General features: G+C 40.5%; 1 protein-coding gene across 1 annotated transcript in view; it reads right to left on the bottom strand.

Annotated features, from left to right (window-relative positions):
* The window catches only part of brinp2 (BMP/retinoic acid inducible neural specific 2), a 302,755-nt gene that overhangs the window by 10,611 nt on the left and 271,894 nt on the right, over nt 1–20,250 (bottom strand). Inside the window, exons 7-8 of the mRNA XM_087850672.1 lie at nt 11,514–11,736; nt 14–320 (exon numbers count right to left, since the gene is read on the bottom strand). Of these exons, the coding sequence (XP_087706798.1) occupies nt 14–320; nt 11,514–11,736 (530 nt within the window). The remainder of the gene's footprint in view (nt 1–13; nt 321–11,513; nt 11,737–20,250) is intronic.

Here is a 20,250-nt window from a genome sequence, read left to right as displayed (position 1 = left end):
GAGCTTTGAGAACCTCGGCGTCAGGCATGTCCAAGTCAAAGTTCAGGTAATGATCTAGCGATGCAGCAATGCTAGGTCGACAGGAACCGAGATGGAGGATGTTGCCGTGATGACAGGCTCCACAACGGGTGGCGTTGTCAGAGGCGCAGAGGGTGCAGGAGGTGGTGGAAGTCCCTACAACACAGGGGACGACTCCTTGGCAGTTTGGCTGCTCCACGGAGCAGCTACAGCTCATCACCTCCTCAGAGAAGGAGCCCAGCATCCCATGCTCATTGCAGTAGAGCAGAGACTGAGCCCTGGTCAGCCAAAACCCAACAGGCCTGCAGTGGGCAAAGAGAAGATGCAGTTATCTATACATCACAGCAACATCTTTGGTAAATACTGAAGTAATGTTGTGGTCATTGTGTCCTATAATAACACCTTTTACACAGACGGGGTAGATCTGTGGAATGAAACCAACAACAACAGTTAAAAACAGTTTTTGGGACTCAACCTTTCAGTGTTGACTCACTTAAAGGTCATTCCTTCCTAAACCATTGTGGCTCTTCTGCTTGACTACCTCTGATTTGCTAAAAAAAAAATTATATTTTTTTGGGATATACATTTAATGATTCCTTTTAAAATTTTCATTTCACATGCAAAACAATTTTCAAGCTATATTTTTTTGTAAAATGATATGTCGACCAATTCCAAGCATGTATTTTTTGCACTGGGTGTGGGTCTGGGAAGATCCCTTCCCAGACGCCTTAACGCCCACTCACATCCTGGGCCATCTGACCTCAGGAAATCACATGATAAGGTGGGGCCAGGTTTCACAATGAGCTCACCCGAAACTCTGGCTGAGTGGGACCCACACCCAGTTCCACACCTTGGCTCAGGCGATTAGAGGATCATCAGGGGGTCCTTTTGTCTCTCTGTGGGGGGACACTCCCACTAGGTTTAAATCTGGGACTCTCCACCATTTGACCTTAGAACTGAAGAAGCTTCTCGGATGAGAGGTGAAACGTCTTCAAGCAACTTAAAGAAGTCCAGACGCTTTTCTTTGCAAGCTCCTTTGACTAATGTGAGTGCTAACATTTTAGTTAGTTACATTTTAGTTCAGTGCTTCAGCTGTTTATTTGCTCAATAAACACAGCTGTTTATTGTGGTCACTAACCTTTACAGACTATTTTCTCCTCGAGTCTATTTTAAAACTCTTCTAATAGGCCATTAGGCACTTTATTACAGTTTAGCGAGCTTTGCTACTCAGAAGCTATTTTTAAACAAAAAACAGGGCCATATTGTAACAGTTACATTATCTACAAGGAGTTTAGCTTTCAGTGCTCAGGATCAATAATAAATCTGATTTTTAAAACATGATCAAAAGTTTTTCTTACCTTGAACCAAAATAAAGTTTAAAAACAGCCCTGCAAGTTTTACTTTACAATACTGCTGTTGTTAAATTCTACCATGGGTAACAGACATATACAGAGATTTTTTTCTTACAAGCTAAATAGTATGTTGTCAGGGTCCTGGGTCCCCCGATCCAGCATGTTTAGTTCTTTGTGCTTTTTGTATTATTGTACTTGTGTGAGTTATTCTATGGTTTCTAGTTTCGATCCCTTGCCCTTCATGTTTCTCTGTGTAAGTCTGTGTCTGCATGTTTGAGTTTCCCTCTGTGTCTTTCGTTCTTAGAGTCCTCTACCTTATGGTTTGTCTCTGTGTTTCTTAGTTGCTGTCTCCACCGTGTCAAGTTCGCGTCTCTATGTCGTACTTCCTGTTTTACTTTGAAGGTCCGTGTCTTATGTGAATGCGTCCTGCTTTCCTTGTCTCGTCAGTCCTGATTTCTCCCAGCTGTGCCCTCCTTCTGTGTCTCATTCCCCTCGTTACTTCCCAGTTTATTTAAACCCTGTGTTTCTCTGAATCAGTGTCGTGTTGTCCCTCATGCTGTGTTGATCTCCCTGTGAGTTTATTTTGTGAGTTTCCAGTTTAGTTTGCTTTGTATGACTTTCTCCTGCCAGCAAATAAAGCTGAGTTCTTTGTGCCTGCATTTTTGGTCCAACTCCTGCCTGCCGCACAGCGATTCATGACAGTATGTAATGTATCTTCAAACATTCAAATTCTAAGGTCCTTGTATGTGGTCTTTTTATTTACTGTTACCTTATAACAGTAATTAATAAATAAAATACATTTAAAAAAAACACAAAAGAATTGAAGGCGAGCGGGTAAGAGACAGACCTACAAGATAAAGTCCGTAAACTGGAGTAAACTGAGAAAAGATGTGTACACCTGGATCAGAAGCTGGAAACCACAATCAAACAGATAGAAGCACCTCGCATCAGTCATCCAAATGTCATTGTCATTGAGTATCAGCGTGTTCTCCAAGTTAAAGAGGTAAAGTGAAAAAAGCAAAGTATTGATTTAACCCTGGACAATTCTGGCAAATTAGCAAGAATAGAACAGTGTCCCAATGTATAGTAATAAAAATAATAAAATCAAGCAAACACAGGTGAAATCTACTGTAGAACTAAATCTATTGACTCGATGTCAAGAGAAGTAAAAAACCAATGGACAGTGTTGGTTAATAGTACATCAGTGGCAATATCTTTGTTTTGTTGTAGCTCTAAATAGTCATGCCCTTTGCTCACACTTTTTGGATTTCAACAAGTGAAAAATGAATCCACAGTTTGCTCCATCTTCTTAATATATACGATTATACTATAATGACTTGACACCTTTTTGTAGAAGGGTGGGTGTTCGGTGTGCCTGCAGTACGGATGGAAATGGAAGCATACATAAATTACCATCCACTTTGGTGCAGTAACAGTAGCAACAAGTTTGGACTGAAAATTAGCTCTGCTGAGATTCTATCCCCAGGCTAAGCTTGGGAAATAACACAAAAAATTGCCCAAATGCTTCAGCAGTTCCTCCCCCTCGGGCCTGTGTAAATAGACAAAAAATAAATGATGATAAAACAAATGGATTTGTGCAGAAGAAAACAGGAAGCTTTTCCAGCTGTAGCAGCAACCATTAACTTGTTGCCGGCGCAAATGGGGTTACGACTGAGTGACAGGGTACGATAGAGAGAGCAAGGAGAGCGAGAGCGAGACAAAGGTAAGTGAGGGAGAAAAATAAAGACAAGACTCTACACAGAATGGGCAAAGGGAAGATGGAGTGATTGGTGGAGGAAAAGGACTGTCAGGGAAATTAAAGTCCTCTGTAAACAAGTGCCAAGCTGTCAGTCTGTGAGAGGACTTGATTACAGCATGCCACAGAACCGTGTACCTCAGCCTACAAAGGCCCCCACAACCTGTAACTAGACCCCTCTTCTCTTCTCCTCTCTTGATCCAGTCAGCACTTATCTCTTCTCCCTCCTACAGTCTCTTACCCACTATATATCCTTCCTGTCTCGGTAGTTCACTTCCTTTCCTATCCAGATTCCCTTTGTCCCTCTTCTACATTGACCCTTTGATTTCAAATCCTCTGCGACCTAAGAAAACACCACCAAATAGAAAAATCCTGCAAAAGCACACAAAAAACAATTGAACGTAACTTAAACAGAACTGAAAGAAAAAAATGCAGCAAAACTGTAATAAAAGTTTTTGGGGAGACAATAGCGTGACGGACAGCTGTGATATGCTTACAGTGAAGGGCTAATAGCAAAAATGGATCCATTAAATGCCATTAAAACACACATTACCTACATCTTTTTTACTCACAACACTGATGAATCCTACGGTTCTTTTAAGAATGTTTCAGTGCAGCCCTTCGCATGTTTTGGTATCTGTCACTTCCACAGCTGGTCCGTGACATTAATATCGCCCCAAAAACACTTCTGTCATATTTTGTGAGATTTTTTTTTCTACTTGTAGTGTGTTTTATTTAACTTCTGTTGTGTTTTTTTTCCCATCTCCACTGTGTTTTGTGTGCTTTTTCAGCATTGTTCTGGTGTTTTTTAACTTTTATTTAACTTTTTTCCCCAACAAATACAAGACTGGTTCACGTCCCAAATAATAATACTACACAGCACTAGAATATTACAACATTATGTCCATAATTATTTTCCATTAGGGTCCAGTTTACAAGTTACTCCCAGTGCTTCCAGTGGTTTCTTCCATTTGTCCACAAAACTTCGGGAGCTCCCATCAATTTAATGTCCCAAACTGATCAGAGTCATAACATCACTGATGAGCGACTTCCATAGAGAAATGGAGGGAGGCTCAGCCCCCACCCATCTCAGCATAATGCTTTTCATGGCCAACATTAACAGTGATTGAATTACATGCTCATGTTGTACCAGTGAAACAGGGATATATCCCAATAAGCACATTAATGGGTGTTCTGTCACCTGCTGACCAATGGCTGTACTAATATTGGCGCAGACCTCTTTCCAAAATGATTGAATAATAGCGCATTGCCCACTCTGACCTTACACTTGAGACAATTTGGAGATGTTCCCATATTATACTTACTATAAATATACGGAGAAATATATATGTTGTGCAGGATTTTGTACTGCAGTTCTTTAAATCGGTAACAAACAGAGATTTTAGATGGAAGGAGCAGGATTTTGTCCCATGCTTGTATATCTATTTCATATTTAAGCAACGTCCCCCAAGATTTTCTCAACCAGTTTATCCACAATTAGGGCATAAATCTCTGAATAAAACTTTGATACAAAATGTTTATGCTCTCTATTATCTAGAAAGAATTTCTCCAACCGAAAAGAGGCTGTTGGGATTTGTAATGATTTAGCATTTTTTAACACATAATTTCTCAATGGCAAATACTTATAAAACTCAGTCTTTGACATAGAATAGTGGGACTTCAAGGATTCAAATGATTTAAACTCACCATGTTTAACCTCTTAAGCCCCAACGCCCCCTGATACGGGGGCAAAAGGCAGGAGATCAGTTAGGCTTGGGGCTTAAGAGGTTAAAGAGGTCATAAAACCTCTTTACACCTACTTTATGCCATCCCACAAAGCTCGACTCTATGTTTTGCGGCAGAAGGTCTGGATTATTTATAAACGTTGACAAAATATTAAACGGAAGACTACTGTTAAAAAGTTTTCTGAGTTTTCCCCATGTCCACATAGCATTATATATTAGTGGGCAGAGATGGGCAGTAACGCGTTACTTGTAACAAGTAACACGTTACTTGTAACAAGTAACGCGTTACTACTTGTACAAGTAACGCGTTACTTGTAACGCGTTACTGTAATCCGATTACTTTTTTCAAGTAACGAGTAAAGTAAGGGATTACTATTGCAAAAAAGGTCATTAGATTACTGTTACTTTCCCGTTAGTATGCTGCGTTACTGCGTTACTAAAACCGTGATTTTTTTTGCGAGAATGTCTCATGACAGTGACGTAAGCGAGTGCGACGTTCGTGACAACAGCTGTGTGCAGATCAACAATGGATCATATATCGAGTGCAGAGAGAGTATGAGCGTGCAGCGTTTACAGCGTGGAAGTACTGACCTTACTTTGAGTTTGATTCCATAAAAAGTGACAAAAACATTAGTGTCCGTTGTGCGTGGGAAGAAAACTTATTTTTACAGCGAAAAAAACCCCTAAACGTCCGAGCAAGCACCGAGTAGCTACGACGTAATGGGAAACTCACAGAGAAACTCGCGGATTCTTCCACTGACCGCTGCGGCACACCTGCACCAGGGTAAACCTCCGCCTACGCCATTCCTGCTTTACAGGTGAAAATAGAGCAACAGGACCGCTAGTCTTTGACTTTATTTATTTTCTGCTGTATTTTACTTTCATCTATTTGAAAGACTGAGTGTAAACACAAAAATATTTTATTTTATGTGCTGGAATGTGCAGAAAATAGGTTTAAATATTAAACTAATTTCTTCCAGTCAGAGAATGTTGCATATAATTAAATTTTTGCTTGATGCATAAATTTAAAAGATTAAAACTAATAAAACAAGTTTTAAAAAGAGACTTTTTCATTTGATTACATTTTGTATGATGGATTGTAGAAAAAGTAGAATTGGGCTGAAAGATCTATCACTTTATCACCTATTCAGGTTGTAAATCGTGTTTTTAAAAAGTAACTAAGTAATTAATTACTTTTGAAAATAAGTATTCAGTAAAGTAACAGGATTACTTTTTTGGGGTAGTAATCAGTAATTAGTTACTGATTACTTTTTCAACTTGACCAACACTGTTAGTGGGTTATACTTTATTACGTGAGGTAAATCATTTAGACGTTTCCCTAAAAAGTTAACAGGTGAGGATGGTTTACATAATACTTCCTCAATATTTAGCCATGGCAGATCAGAATGTTCATGTATCCAGGCAGAAAGAAACCTCGCTTGTATTGAGAGAACATAATTTTCTATGTTTGGCACTCCCCATCCGCCCAGATCTTTCGGTAACTGTAGTGTCTCCAATTTAATTTTGAGTTTTCTTCCTGCCCAAATGAAATCCACCATAGCCTTGTTAATTGCTTTAATATCTTCTGATGCCTGTGGGATATAATATTTTCAGTAGGATTACCATCTTAATGAGATTTATTCTACCCAAAAATGATATTGGAAGTGACCTCCATCTTGTCAGCATCTCTTGAAGATCTTGAGCCGTTCCATTAATATTTTCTCTATATAAGTGACCAACATTTGGTGTAACTTTAACTCCCAAATATACAAAACCTGATGGTGCCAAGGGCCAAGGGCTCAATGGCCAAAGCAAATAATAGTGGTGACAACGGGCTACCTTGTGCTGTACCTCTGCTCAGTGTCATTGGGGAGGATAGCAAGCCGTTAGTTAACACTGCTGTTGGTGATTGGTATATAATTTTGATCCACCCCAGAGAGTTTTTTCCAAACCCAAATCTTCTCATTATTTCAAACAGATATTCCCATTCAATTCTATCAAATGCCTTTTCGGCATCCATAGAAACAACAACCCCAGAGATCTGATAAAAATTTAAAAAATGAATAATATTAAATAGACGTCGAGTATTATTGTAAGAATTCCTCCCCTTAATAAAGCCTGTCTGGTCAGCATGCACAAAAGAGCACATTACTTTTTCAAGCCTAAGAGCCAGTTTCTTTGAAAGTATCTTATTATCAACACCAAGAAGGCTAATAGGCCTGTAAGATGAGCATGACTCCGGGTTTTTATCTTTTTTAGCTATCAATGTTATATTAGCCTGGTACATAGATTCTGGGAGTTTCGATTCTTCGAATGCTTTATTAAAAACCCTTAATAATAAACTATTTTACTTCACTTTCATTACCTTAAAAATTTCTTCTATTTCCCTGACTGGAGTGCAGATATAGCTTTAAACACCTCCATCAATGTTATGGGTGACTCGAGTGGGCTAACCTGATCTTCAGAGAGCTGAGGGAATACTAAGTCGTTTAGAAAAAAGCCCGAGTTAAGCCTTGTTATATCCATCTCAGACTGATATAAGTTTGTATAGAATTCTCTAAAGCACTCATTAATCTGACGGTTTCCTACTTGTCTTTCACCATTCACATCCACAATAGCTGTGATAAAAGAACTTGATGGTATTCCTTGCAAGACAAGCCAAAAAGCGGTTAGGCTTATTAGCTGATTCAAAAAGCCATCGTCTGGCAAGAAGGACATCTCTTTCAGCCTTCCGCATTATCAAATTATGCAAAGATGTCCTGGCAATATTAAGCTCACTTAATGTTTCAGCTGATTTTGTTACATAATACTGTTTCTCCAGCTTTTTTATATTATTCTCGATCTCTAACTGCCTTGTTAATCGTTGCTTTCTTTTATGACTTGTGTATGAAATAATCATCCCTCTCATGTAAGCCTTATAGCTATCCCATAAAGTTCTTGTGTCTATCTCGTGTCTAATAATGTTGTTTGCTCTGTTATAAAATGTATAAATTTCTCATCCAAAAGAGACAGTGTGCTCATCTTCCAAGACCTGGAGCGCTCAATATGTCTCATGGGTTGAATGGTTAGGACTACAGGAGCATGGTCAGAGAGACCTATATGACCAATATTTACCTGCTGAACTAACTGAATGATACACTTGGACATAAAAATATAATCTATACGAGATGCTGACAAGTGAGGGTTAGAGTAGAAAGTGTATTCTTTAGATAATGGGTTATAGTGTCGCCAGACATCTATAAGGTCAAGCTCATTTATAATTTGCCAAAGGGTTTTGGAATTTTTTGTCAAAGTAGATTGTGGGGGAGATTTATCCATTTTGGGGCATAAAACACAGTTAAAGTCACCCACTAATATTATATTAGCACAGTCCATGTCCACTAATTGACTGAATAATACTGTGTAAAACTCATCATCCTGTGCATTTGGTGCATATATATTACCTAGGAGAACAGTTTCCCCATGCAACATCCCTTTAACCAATATATATCTCCCATCATTGTCCTTGTGAGTGGCTGTAACAGTGAAGGGACGATTTTTGTGGATAAGGGTAATAACCCCCCCTTTATTTGTGGAGTAGGATGAGAAAAACATTTGACCAACCCATTCTCTACAGTATTTTCTATGTTCATCATCTGTCAGATGGGTTTCTTGCAAAAAAGCAACGTGAATCAAATCTTCTTTTCATCACATTGTTGGACCCTTTAACATTCCAAGTACTTATCTTAACTGACATACAAGAAAAGCAATATATATTTTGTGCTGTTTACATATTTAACCAAATCTACATTTGACCAGTCTGAACCTATTAACCAAAATAGTTGAACATAAAACAAGAACACTGGTTCCCAGCAAAACCTGAACACAAAGCCTGGAAACCTCAACCCTCCCCAACACAAATAACACAAAGTAAAGTAAAATGAATTACACATCTAGGTGTACCCTGCTCTAAAGTACAGCTGTAGGGGGATACAGACGCGTAACATCCCCGCACTGGAGTGTATGTCAAAAATCAAAGTATACTCTATACCTTAGCTCGTTAACAGTACTGTAATGCTGTAAGCCTCGAGTTTGAACTTACATATGAATGGCACTGTCGTGCACCAACAGTTTATTTAGGTCTTGGCAATTTGCTCACATAGTCCTTGACGTCCTGGATGGTTGCGAGGGAGATACTAGTACCATCGGGGTTATATATGTTAATGATGTTTGGATAAAGGAAGGAATATTTGATCCCCGCCTCTCGGAGGGAGAGCAGTATACCAGTATTCGGGTCCCTCTTCTGTGGAACCAGCTTCCAGTTTTGGTTTGGGAGACAGACACTATCTCTACTTTTAAGATTAGGCTTCAAACTTTCCTTTTTCCTAAAGCATATAGTTAGGGGTGGACCAGGTGACCCTGAATCTTATCTTAGTTATGCTGCAATAGACGTAGGCTGCTGGGAGATTCCCATGATGCATTGAGTTTTTCTTCTTCAGTCACTTTTCTCACTCAATATGTATTAACAGACCTCTCTGCATTGAATCATACTTGTTATTAACCTCTGTCTCTCTTCCACAGCATGACTTTTATCCTGTCTTCCTTCTCTCACCCCAAACGATCACAGCAGATGGCCCCGCCCCTCCCTGAGCCTGGTTCTGTTGGAGGTTTCTTCCTGTTAAAAGGGAGTTTTTTCTTCCCACTGTCGCCAAAGTGCTTGTTCATAGGAGGTCACATGATTGTTGGGTTTTTGATATGTATTATTGTAGGGTCTACATTACAATATAAAGTGCCTTGAGGCATTTTGGCATTGTTCGAATTGAAGGTCTTTCTTCATTTTTCCCTTAAAAAAACAACAGCAAAAACAAAACAATCAATCAAAAAACTGGAACTGAGTGAGGTCACGGGCAGAATTCACTCAGACTATGGGAGTCAGTTAACTCGTTACAGGATTTGAAGAGGTGATTTCAACAAAGGCAGCGCTCTTTTTTGTCTGTCTGTTCAGCTGCAATGACTTCTTCTCAGAAGTTGTGCCTGTTCCACGTTGCAAACACAAGTTCCCGCGTCCCGAGAAATTACATGAACATGAGATCATTCTGGAACTCAGTCGCAGCCTTCAGTACAAGATTACAGATCTATGTGCAGTGTTGGGGAGTAACGGAATACATGTACCGCCGTTACGTATTTAAAATACAAAATATGAGTAACTGTATTCCGTTACAGTTCCCGTTTAAAAAGGTGGTATTTAGAATACAGTTACTTTGCTGAAATAAAGGGATTACACTGCGGTATTTTCCTGTTTCATATGTTCGGCTATGCCCTCTCTACTTTTGACAAAACACACATTAAGAGGCTCTAATGTCTGTGTCTCAATCTCGTGCCCATGTCACCCCTACTTGCGGCCCGCATAATAACGTGAAGAAATATTTTAAATTATTCACAATAATGATTTAATATGAAGGCAACAGGCAGAATGCTACAGGTATAGCTCTAAAGAATGTAACCTCATGGGCAGTGTAGTCCGTGCTGCAGGGAGAATGGACTGCCATACACGTTATGTGTCTGTGCGCGAGGGAGGGAGAGAATATAATAAAATCTTGTAATTTCTCTAATCTTGACACACACACAGACACACAAGCCCATCCAGCTATCTTAGTGAGGGCCTTCATTGACATAATGGTTTCCCTAGCCCCTTACCCTAACTCTAACCATTAAAAATGAATGCCTTACCCCAAACCTAACCATAACCTAATTGTAACCCTGACACTAAAACCACATTTTGAGCCTCGAAAAGGCTTCAAATTTGTGAGGACTGGTGTGTGTGTCCTCACAAGTGACTGTTGGTTCTCACAAGTATAGTAGAATGCAGATTTCGGTCCTCACAAAGATAGCTAGACAGGAACACACACACACACACACACACATATAAACACAAAATAAGATGTGTCACATCCATCCTGTCTTGTATCTTGGTAGTGGTGTATTGGTGTATTTTCTTTGCAGATTCTGGGCCCTTTAGCTGAGCATCATTTAAATGCAGCATCATACCTGAGTATTGTTGCTGACTGTGTCCATCCCTTTATGACCACAGTATGCCCATTTTATGATGGCTGCTTCCAACAGAATCACACGCCATGTCACAGCGCTCAAATCACCTGAAACTGGTTCCTTGAACGTGACAGTGAGTTCACTGTCCTCAAACGGCCTCCACGGTCAGAGCATCTCAATCCAACAGAGCACCTTTTCTCCATTGGCAATTTGCATTATGTATGTGTAGCTGACAAACCTGTAGCAACTGTGTGATGCTGTTATCTCAAAATGGACTAAAATCACTGAGGAATATTTTTGCTAAATCTATGCCATTAAGAATTAAGACAATTGGAAGGCAAACAGGGTTCCAACCTGGTACTAGCAAGGTAAATGTTAGAAAGTGGCCAGTCAAATAGCCCAAGAGTTTTAAACGTGAGAGAAATTGTAATGCATAACCTACAACAGAGACAACCCAAGGCCGAAACCCATGTAATTCCAGTGCAATCAACAAATGTTTTATAAAGGGGTATTTGTGCACCCCTTTGCTGTTAAAGAGTCCATAGCTGCAAACACAGCAGCCGGATAAAATACCGGTAATGGTTTGTTCTCTGTCAGTGTGTCCCGGTGAGCTACCTTTGTTGGGGGAGACTGATGCGGGGCTGTTTGGGGCAGCGTTTACTCAGCGTGAACAGTTTCCTGATGATCTTCTGGGCTTTGCTGAGGACAAGGACGGTGCTGGCCTCCAGCTGGGCATAACGTTTTTGGAGGGATAAGTCGGCTGACCAGAGCTTGGCTATCATGGACACATTCAGGAAGCGATCAGTGGGCAATCGCTTCAGGAAGGCTTTGAATTCATCTGCAGGGAATTCAGCAGAGACAGACAGAAGGAGAAAACAACAAAGTTAGTCTCAGGTAATTTATCACAATACCGTTTTGAAAGCAGTGAAAGCCTATTCATCACATTGTATTTTACCCCTGCTAGCATGCAGGAAAATGACAGAGATGCTGGGGAGTTTCACGTGTCATTAGAATTTAAAAAAAGCTGTTATGTTATAATGAATCACAATTACAAAGCAAATACCTGCGCTTTAAATGGCAATTATACTCATTCACTTCTCCATTAGAATCCCATCTTATTCACTGTAGCATCGTTGTCATTAAGCAACACTATTTATGTGACGATTTACCGTATGGCGTCACATACAGATGGCCACCTTTAAAAGCCTAAACAAGTTAAGAGAGCATCAATTATCACGAGCTGAACAAACTACTAAAAGCACGTGGTAATGAGGAAAAGGTTGTCTTCTGTCATTGTTTGTTGTGTTACTTATATATTTATTTATTAATACACTTGCATGAAGTATGGAGACGTGTGCTACATCGATGTCACTTTGTTCAAACTAGTGTTTTTGTGCTAGTGGAACACAAAAGCTCGGGACAAAATTTTAAGCCCCTGCCATATTCAAATCTGTGTCATCTGACATATGAGAAGTTGTTCTTTAACTGTATTTTCAGGAGAAAGTGCTTTTGATCATCTGGACACCTGCTCTTTTTTAGTTTCTTTGCAATAAGCACCACTACCATATTGCCTCGTTGGTCTTGCGGTATCTGATTTAAAACTCGTTAACAATAGGCTAAGTATCTTTGAGAAGGGAGTTTAGTGACAAATGACACACAATGATTTTCTTTTTTCTGTGGCTACTCGTCCCACCTTGTTCACCAATGTGATCCTTTAACCTCCTCACTAATTTCTTTATCATCATTGCTATCGTTTAGAGCCTTTAATGGATTATTCTATAATGTTTTCCACCATCTGGTAAAAATCAGTCATGGTCCTGAGTCGTCGACCAAGTTTTCGAGTTAGTATCATGATTGTTTCATTTGGATTTTTGGAGATGATTTATGTTCTACTCTGTTTTGAGTATCTTATTATCACTCTATGATTGTGAGTTTATCTTTGGTTTTAGTCCCCAGTGCCTCATGATGTCAGTCAGCCAGTTGTCCTGTTACTGTTTGGTTTTGTGTTTTGCCCTTTTTTTTTTTTTTGTCCCCATTTTTTCCTGCATTAAAGATGTGATTTTGAGTTCATCTCCATTTTGCCAAGTCCTGCATTCTGGGGTCCTCACTGTATTTCCCATACATCATAACATTATTGATAAATATGAATAATCTGTGACACAAAAACTTCAACTCTCAAACATCAAGAGCGAGTTGCTTCAGGCACACTTGTGAACTGTGCATTTCAAATTTTTTCATGTGTGACAAACAAAACTCACTCACGCATACTCAATGAAATAGGAGTGTTACCCAAGCGTGTTGATTTACACATTTAAGCAACATTCTGCACAGTGCAGCATACTGTCACTACACTACATTTTAACATATACAGTATGTAGCTAATTGGTCATTTGTTTCTTTGGATCCCTCTGTTAGGATTTTCATCCTTCAAGGCAGATCTAACTGGGAATGATGATTTCACCTTTTACTTATGTCCACCTCTGAGATGCAGTATTATCTCTACTCCTTTGGTCTGTCAGTGCCTGAGCCAACCTGTCTCACAGCTGCCTAACTCTTCTGCCTTAAAATACAAGTGCTAGCGTTACAGTTGTCTGTTACTCATCTCCACTTAAATAAACCTGGCAGCCCGAGTGGCTGTGTACTCAAGTATATATATTTGCTTATTTATCACATACTATATAAAGCATATAATACTTTTGCAAGCCACTGTATAGATACAAACACTTAAAGATTCATTTCTGCTCAAAAGTAGGATTCGCAAGTTCATCTAAGCAAGGTGACTGATCATTAACATTCAATAACATCACATAGCTTTCCAGTCATACCAGACAATGGCAAGATTTATTTCTATATTTCTTTATTGCCCACGAGTAAGCATGTCCTCTATAAAATAAAATATAATGTATAAATATAAAGTCATCATTCTCGATTATGTTTCTGTGGTTTGCTGGCTTGTATCTGTAGAAACTGTAGAAACTTGTAGATGATGGTAAACTGGAAAAAATGACAAGTTTAACAAAACTTTGGTCAAAATTTGAAAATACATTTACATGGATTGTATCTAAGCTTGAGCTGTAATGCAAATGAGAAGTCTGCATCTTAAGTAACGTTCCTGAGCTATAATTTAGGAAAATGTGCTTGGCTCAACTGTCCCTTATGCTATTGTGAATAAAACTTTAGAAACAGATGGGGACCTTACTCAAACAGCACCTACTTTGTTGTACCAGATGCAGCTGCTACCCAAGCCAATATGTGATGAGAAATCCTGTGTGTACTGTATGTATGGGTGTCTGTGTGTGCGCGTGTGTGCGTCTGTGTGAATCTCAAACACTGAAAAAATGGGAACACTTGGAGAAAATTACAGTGAGAATAACATCGGTGCAGAAGACACAGTTCGTACCCTCTGCAGGGTTTGCCAAGAACGTTCCGGTGCTGAGCTCACTTTACTTCCATTATGAACCAGTGGGCAAATATTATGCCAGTATGAAGCCTCCGGGAAACTTGAACCTATTATTTCTTTTTTTTTTTTCCTCGCAAAGCCAGCTAAGTAAGACCTTCTTGGATTGTTCTGGGTCTGCTGGAGAATCATATTCCCATGTGCATCTGTTGGCAACAAGGCAGCACAGAAATCTACAGCCAAGCTGACCTGAGCTGAGCCCAACTGACGAGACTCAAGCCTATTACAGTGTTCAGTGATCCCAGATGACATGATGGTCTGTCTCTCTCCTTGTGTGTGTCTGCCTCATTCTCTTGGTGTGATCTTCCTCTTCTGGACTAGTGAGTCAAGACTGTCTTATTCTTGCGTTTGAGTTGTCTGTCTGATTTTTTAATCTTCTCTTACTCCCAGGTTCCTCGTCCTTTTTTTGTATCTTTGTCTTTCTATGCTGACATGAAGATGAACTAGTCAAAAACGTTCTTGTTGCTCTGGCTTGTGGCTGCTTTCTTAGTCTTGTGGCTGTCTTTCAATTCATATAGATTCATCTGACCACTCTTATCGGCCTTTGAGTGATTGGGTGAAAGACTGCTGACCCGTAAGGAAGTCAAGGGAGTCAAGAAACTTTGGTCTAATTTGCAGGTATATATTTTTTTATTCTGGATTCTTGTTAATGCAGGTGTTCATTTCACAGAACGAATTTGTGGGATTTAATTTTTCACACCAACCTCGATTTTTTTTCATAGCCGAAAAAAACAAATCTGACCAATGAGACCACTGAGGTTGGTAGCAAATGCAATGTAGCTAGAAACACCCAGTAGTACTCAATATACAATTATATCCATCCATCCATTCGCTTCCGCTTATCCTTTTCAGGGTCGCGGGGGGCGCTGGAGCCTATCCCAGCTGTCATAGGGCGAGAGGCGGGGTACACCCTGGACAGGTCGCCAGTCTGTCACAGGGCCAACACACAGGAACAGACAACCATTCACACTCACATTCATTCGCACATTCACACCTAGTGGCAATTTGGATTATCCAATTAACCTATCCCCACAAGCTGCATGTCTTTGGACATGTCTTTGGGAGGAAGCCGGAGTACCCGGAGGGAACCCACACAAACACGGGGAGAACATGCAAACTCCACACATAAAGACCCCGGCCTGATGGTGGAATTGAACTCAGGACCTTCTTGCTGTGCGGCAACAGTGCTAACCACCGTGCCACCGTGCTGCTATACAATTTTATAGAAATATGTTTGTTTGAGAAAAACATTGTATTATTTTACTATTTTTATACAATTATATAGAAATAGTAAAATAATACAATGTTTTTCTCAGACAAACAGCTAGATGCTGCTAGGTGCGGGTCAGTCGGATCTCTGAAATTGTTTCTCCATCCTCATATGTGGTGCCAGCTTTGCCAACAAGAGCTGAAACTGCCCCACTGACATCCTGAAATATGTATGAAAATATATATACGACTGTTAGCCTGAGTTACTGCTGTGCGATAGATTCATTTATGGCTGCCAAAATGGCACATTAATGATGGCTTGCCCTCATTAGAGTGCCCATGTGAATTCTGTTTCAAAGTTTTTTTTCCTTTCAAGTTTGAAAGGCAATGCATTCCTACACCTCAGCCCACTTTTGCTCCCTCTGTCCTGCATTTTTTCCCTCTCCTCCTTTTTTGTCTTCAGTCAGTTCTTAAGTCACACGCAGTGCCGCATATACATTCATCTTTATTATTCACCCACCCAACCACCTCTCCCTTATCTCCTTATTTTATTATTATTATTAATTATTTTTCTATTTTCAAACCCTTTGTCTTCCTCTCAATTTGCTTTCAACACTGTCCTGGTCTCTCTCTCTCCACGGCCTCTCCGTGGTAATCATTAGCGCTGCCATCATGCTGAAGGAATTTGTCAGTCTGTTTTCCTCCCATTTCTTGACATTTATGACTCCATGTACCAAATTTATGGATAATTTGGCTCACTCAAAATCTATCAGATAAAGGGCCTGGCGGGAGGGGGGTTATTTTCCATAATGGGTGACCGTGCTGCCCCAAAAATCTCAATCTCTGGGCTGAGTTAGTGATTCATGCCACCATTGAGCAGAGCCGACAGCTAAGTGACTTGCTGGCTGAGGACTGTTCATCCACCTCACTACAAGGACGGGAGGTATTGAAAAGAGAGAGCCTCAACCGTTCTTAACAAAGCAGTCTAGAATTCAACCAAACAAAGTGTTCACTGGTTCTTGCACTTTATATTTTTATTCATGGACAATGATTTATATAACTTGAACTGATTCTTTTTTTTTTCAATTCTTGTGTGTTTGCTTCAGCAAATAAACAAGACATCACAATAGCAGCTAAAAGCATTCCTAGGTAAACATCAGTGTGTCAGCATTGTTGCTTTGAATGGGTTAGTCTTCAGCTCACTAAACAGCTAGCATGACTATGTATTCTAAAATAAAATACTGTCGGTGTGAATTTGACCTGGAGTGCCGCACTGGGTTTGGCTTCCCTTCATTGGCTTCCTGTTAAATCCAGAATTGAATTCAAAATCCTGCTCTTCACATACAAGGTCTTAAATAATCAGGCCCCATCTTATCTTAATGACCTTGTAGTACCATATTACCCTATTAGAGCACTTCGCTCCCGCTCTGCAGGCCTACTTGTTGTTCCTAGAGTATTTAAAAGTAGAATGGGAGGCAGAGCCTTCAGTTTTCAGGCCCCTCTTCTGTGGAACCAGCTTCCAGTTTGGATTCGGGAGACAGACACTATCTCTACTTTCAAGATTAGGCTTCAAACTTTCCTTTTTGCTAAAGCATATAGTTAGGGCTGGACCAGGTGACCCTGAATCCTCCCTTAGTTATGCTGCAATAGACGTAGGCTGCCGGGGGATTCCCATGATGCATTGAGTTTTTCCTTTCCAGTCACCTTTCTCACTCACTATGTGTTAACAGACCTCTCTGCATTGAATCATATCTGTTATTAACCTCTGTCTCTCTTCCACAGCATGTCTTTATCCTGTCTTCCTTCTCTCACCCCAACCAATCACAGCAGATGGCCCCGCCCCTCCCTGAGCCTGCTTCTGCCGGAGGTTTCTTCCTGTTAAAAGGGAGTTTTTCCTTCCCACTGTCGCCAAAGTGCTTGCTCATAGGGGGTCATATGATTGTTGGGTTTTTCTCTGTATCTATGAAGCGCCTTGAGGCGACTTTTGTTGTGATTTGGCGCTATATGAATAAAATTGAATTGAATTGAATTGAACTGGGCTTTGATCTAGTCCAATAATGTAATTGGTTGTGCTCTTTGTCTTATCTTACCCCATGCAATATTCAGGAAGGATATTCAGCTGGTGGACTTCATTTTGGAACATTTTCTTAAGCTAATAGGACAAGCATCATTCAACACTTATTTAATTCTAAAAATAAATATTCAAAATATACAAGCATCCTTTTAATATGGATAAAAAGGTTTAGATAACTATACATAAAGACCGATGTCATCATTGAAAGTTCATACTGGTTGATTCGGCGATGCTCTGTATAATTAATACATCTCATTTAGCAATCCTTGCACAAGCTCATTGTTGAATTTTACCTGTCATAGCTGGAATTTGAATTGATGGGTTTGCAACTGCCAGTCACGTATAGGAACGAACACTGGTTTGTCTTTTTTCCTGTGCCATGCCCCTGTCAGTCACATCTTAGTGAAAAGGCTCTCATTAAATCCCACCCGATTTCTTGCAACAACAACTTCAATAATCATCCGTCTTCCTCTGTGCTTTTAATTCAATTGCAAACATGACAGACAATAAGGTTGGAGTTGGGATGTCTTCAGGCGGATGTGGCAGTGCCTTCTCTCTCTCTCGCTGTCTTTCACTCTGCAGCGATGCGGGCTGGGAGAGACGGAGCGGAAAACAGAAGGTCCAGAGCTGTCAAGAAAGCTGCTATCTCCATCACTTCAAAGTGTCTGTAACACATTAAAGGCGCCATCCATCATACATTGCTGACACTGCTGCTCACATAATAGTTAGCAGCAAGTATTTTATGTTCTTCAGTCTCTATAGAACCTCTATATTAAAAACTAGATGGAATAGTTTTTGGAACAAGTTCGGTCACTGCTCAGTAGATTGATTGATCTCTTGGAACAATGCCGCAACACTTTTACTTAACCAGAAATTCTCAAAGTGAATGTGAGTTCTGATCATAAATACACTCTACAGTAACGGAAAATATAGCAACAAAATTCTCTTGCTCCTAACATTTAGCTTTAACTTCTAGAACACCCCCAAAAGAAAGTTTTCAGGGTTTTTAGTATCACATCAAGCCGTTGTGATATGGCCTATTGTTTTTAGATTCATTTTGTAGCCTCGGTGTAACTACGTCGTTTTATTAGGGCCAGAAATGACCGTATCTGGAAAAGAGGATTAAGTGTCTCTGCTTTCCCCTCACTCCCAACTGGTCATGACAGATGGCCAACACTCTCTGGGCCTCGTTCTGCCATAGTTCTTCCTTCCCAAGCCAAGGTATCGCTCAGAAGCTTTGTCTGATTACTGGAGCTCTGTCTAATATTGTAGGCTCCTCAACTTTTTTTTTTGAGCGTTTTCTAAGGACAGCGCAAAAACAGTGACCACCTCTTCTCTATCAGTGGAAAAATGTACCATGTCAACCAATTTTTAAAAAAGTCAACACGTGGGATTTGGTTGTTTAGGAAAAGGGGAAAGTTTTGGGTAGTGGTTAGACTTGTAGACCAAGACAACCAAGAAACCAAGACAAACCAAGAAAACCAAGACCAAGACAATACCAAGACCAGAGGGTATCGAGACCAAGACCAAGACAGACCGAGTCAAGACCAAGACAAAGTCGAGACGAGACAAAAAAGTCTTTAAACTGCAGCCAGACGCTGCTTTGTTTACGAGTGTCAGGCATATTTATGCGTTTTTGCGATGCACTCGCAAACGCACGCTCCACTTGACTGTCGCGTCTCTCACCTTCTCTGTTTTTCACATAATGACATTATCCTATATCCTCGCATGCGATTGGCCACAATATGGAGGGATTGGAGCATAGCTGAGCCACTGTGTGAGAGCTGAGCAGCGAAAGGAATTTAAGTGAGGCGCTGGCTCTCGCTCAATGGGAGTTAACTCTTCTGATTCACTACAAAGCACTCTCTAAGCACGGCTCTTAGAGCTGATACTTTTGCGCATGACACATTATCGAACGTTACGTTGTGTGTCATGGATACTATTGACTCCAAATCTCCCGACCACTATGTCAATCTGAGACAGCAAGACCGAGACAGCGAGACCAAGACAAGACCAAGACCAAAGTCCGTCGATACCAAGACAAGACCAAGACCACTTTTATGTGGTCTTGGTCTTGAGAAAAGCTGTCTCGAGACATCCAACTCTAGTAGTGGTGGGCGGATCGATCCAAATATCGATAGTATCGATACCAAGTCGGTATCGGATCGATACTAGACCGGTGAGGTCGATTCTTTACTTTGAGTTCTGCTCGTTTGCAATGCTGTGGTTTCGGCAAAGACGAAACAGCCAGGTTGCTGGACTCGCCGCTCCTGTGTCAGCGAAGAGCAGGCACACTTTGCTCAGTCACAGGAAGCTGGGCAGGCAGCAGGACCAAGCAGCACGCCGCCCTCGGGCGTGGCAGGACTCCTGCGCACCTCGATCTCCAGCTTGGCAGGTCCTGCTGGCGGTTGCTATAACAGTACATTCAAAGGCTGCAGCTCTCCTGCTGCCAGCCGTACACATCACCACCAAAAACAACAACAGCACAAGCAGAGCACAGGTTTTAAGCCGGCGAGGCATGATTGTAGATGCCGTGAAGGTGAGTCCATCTCACCTGCAGCGCCATTGCAGTATTTTTTTATTCAATTATAAACTTTGTCCTAATTATGTCC

The sequence above is a fragment of the Neolamprologus brichardi genome, chromosome 14 (genome assembly GCF_056152115.1).
Source record: "Neolamprologus brichardi isolate AB-2024 chromosome 14, ASM5615211v1, whole genome shotgun sequence".
Taxonomy (NCBI): Eukaryota; Metazoa; Chordata; class Actinopteri; order Cichliformes; family Cichlidae; genus Neolamprologus; species Neolamprologus brichardi.
This window is presented reverse-complemented; position numbering and strand designations above follow the sequence as displayed.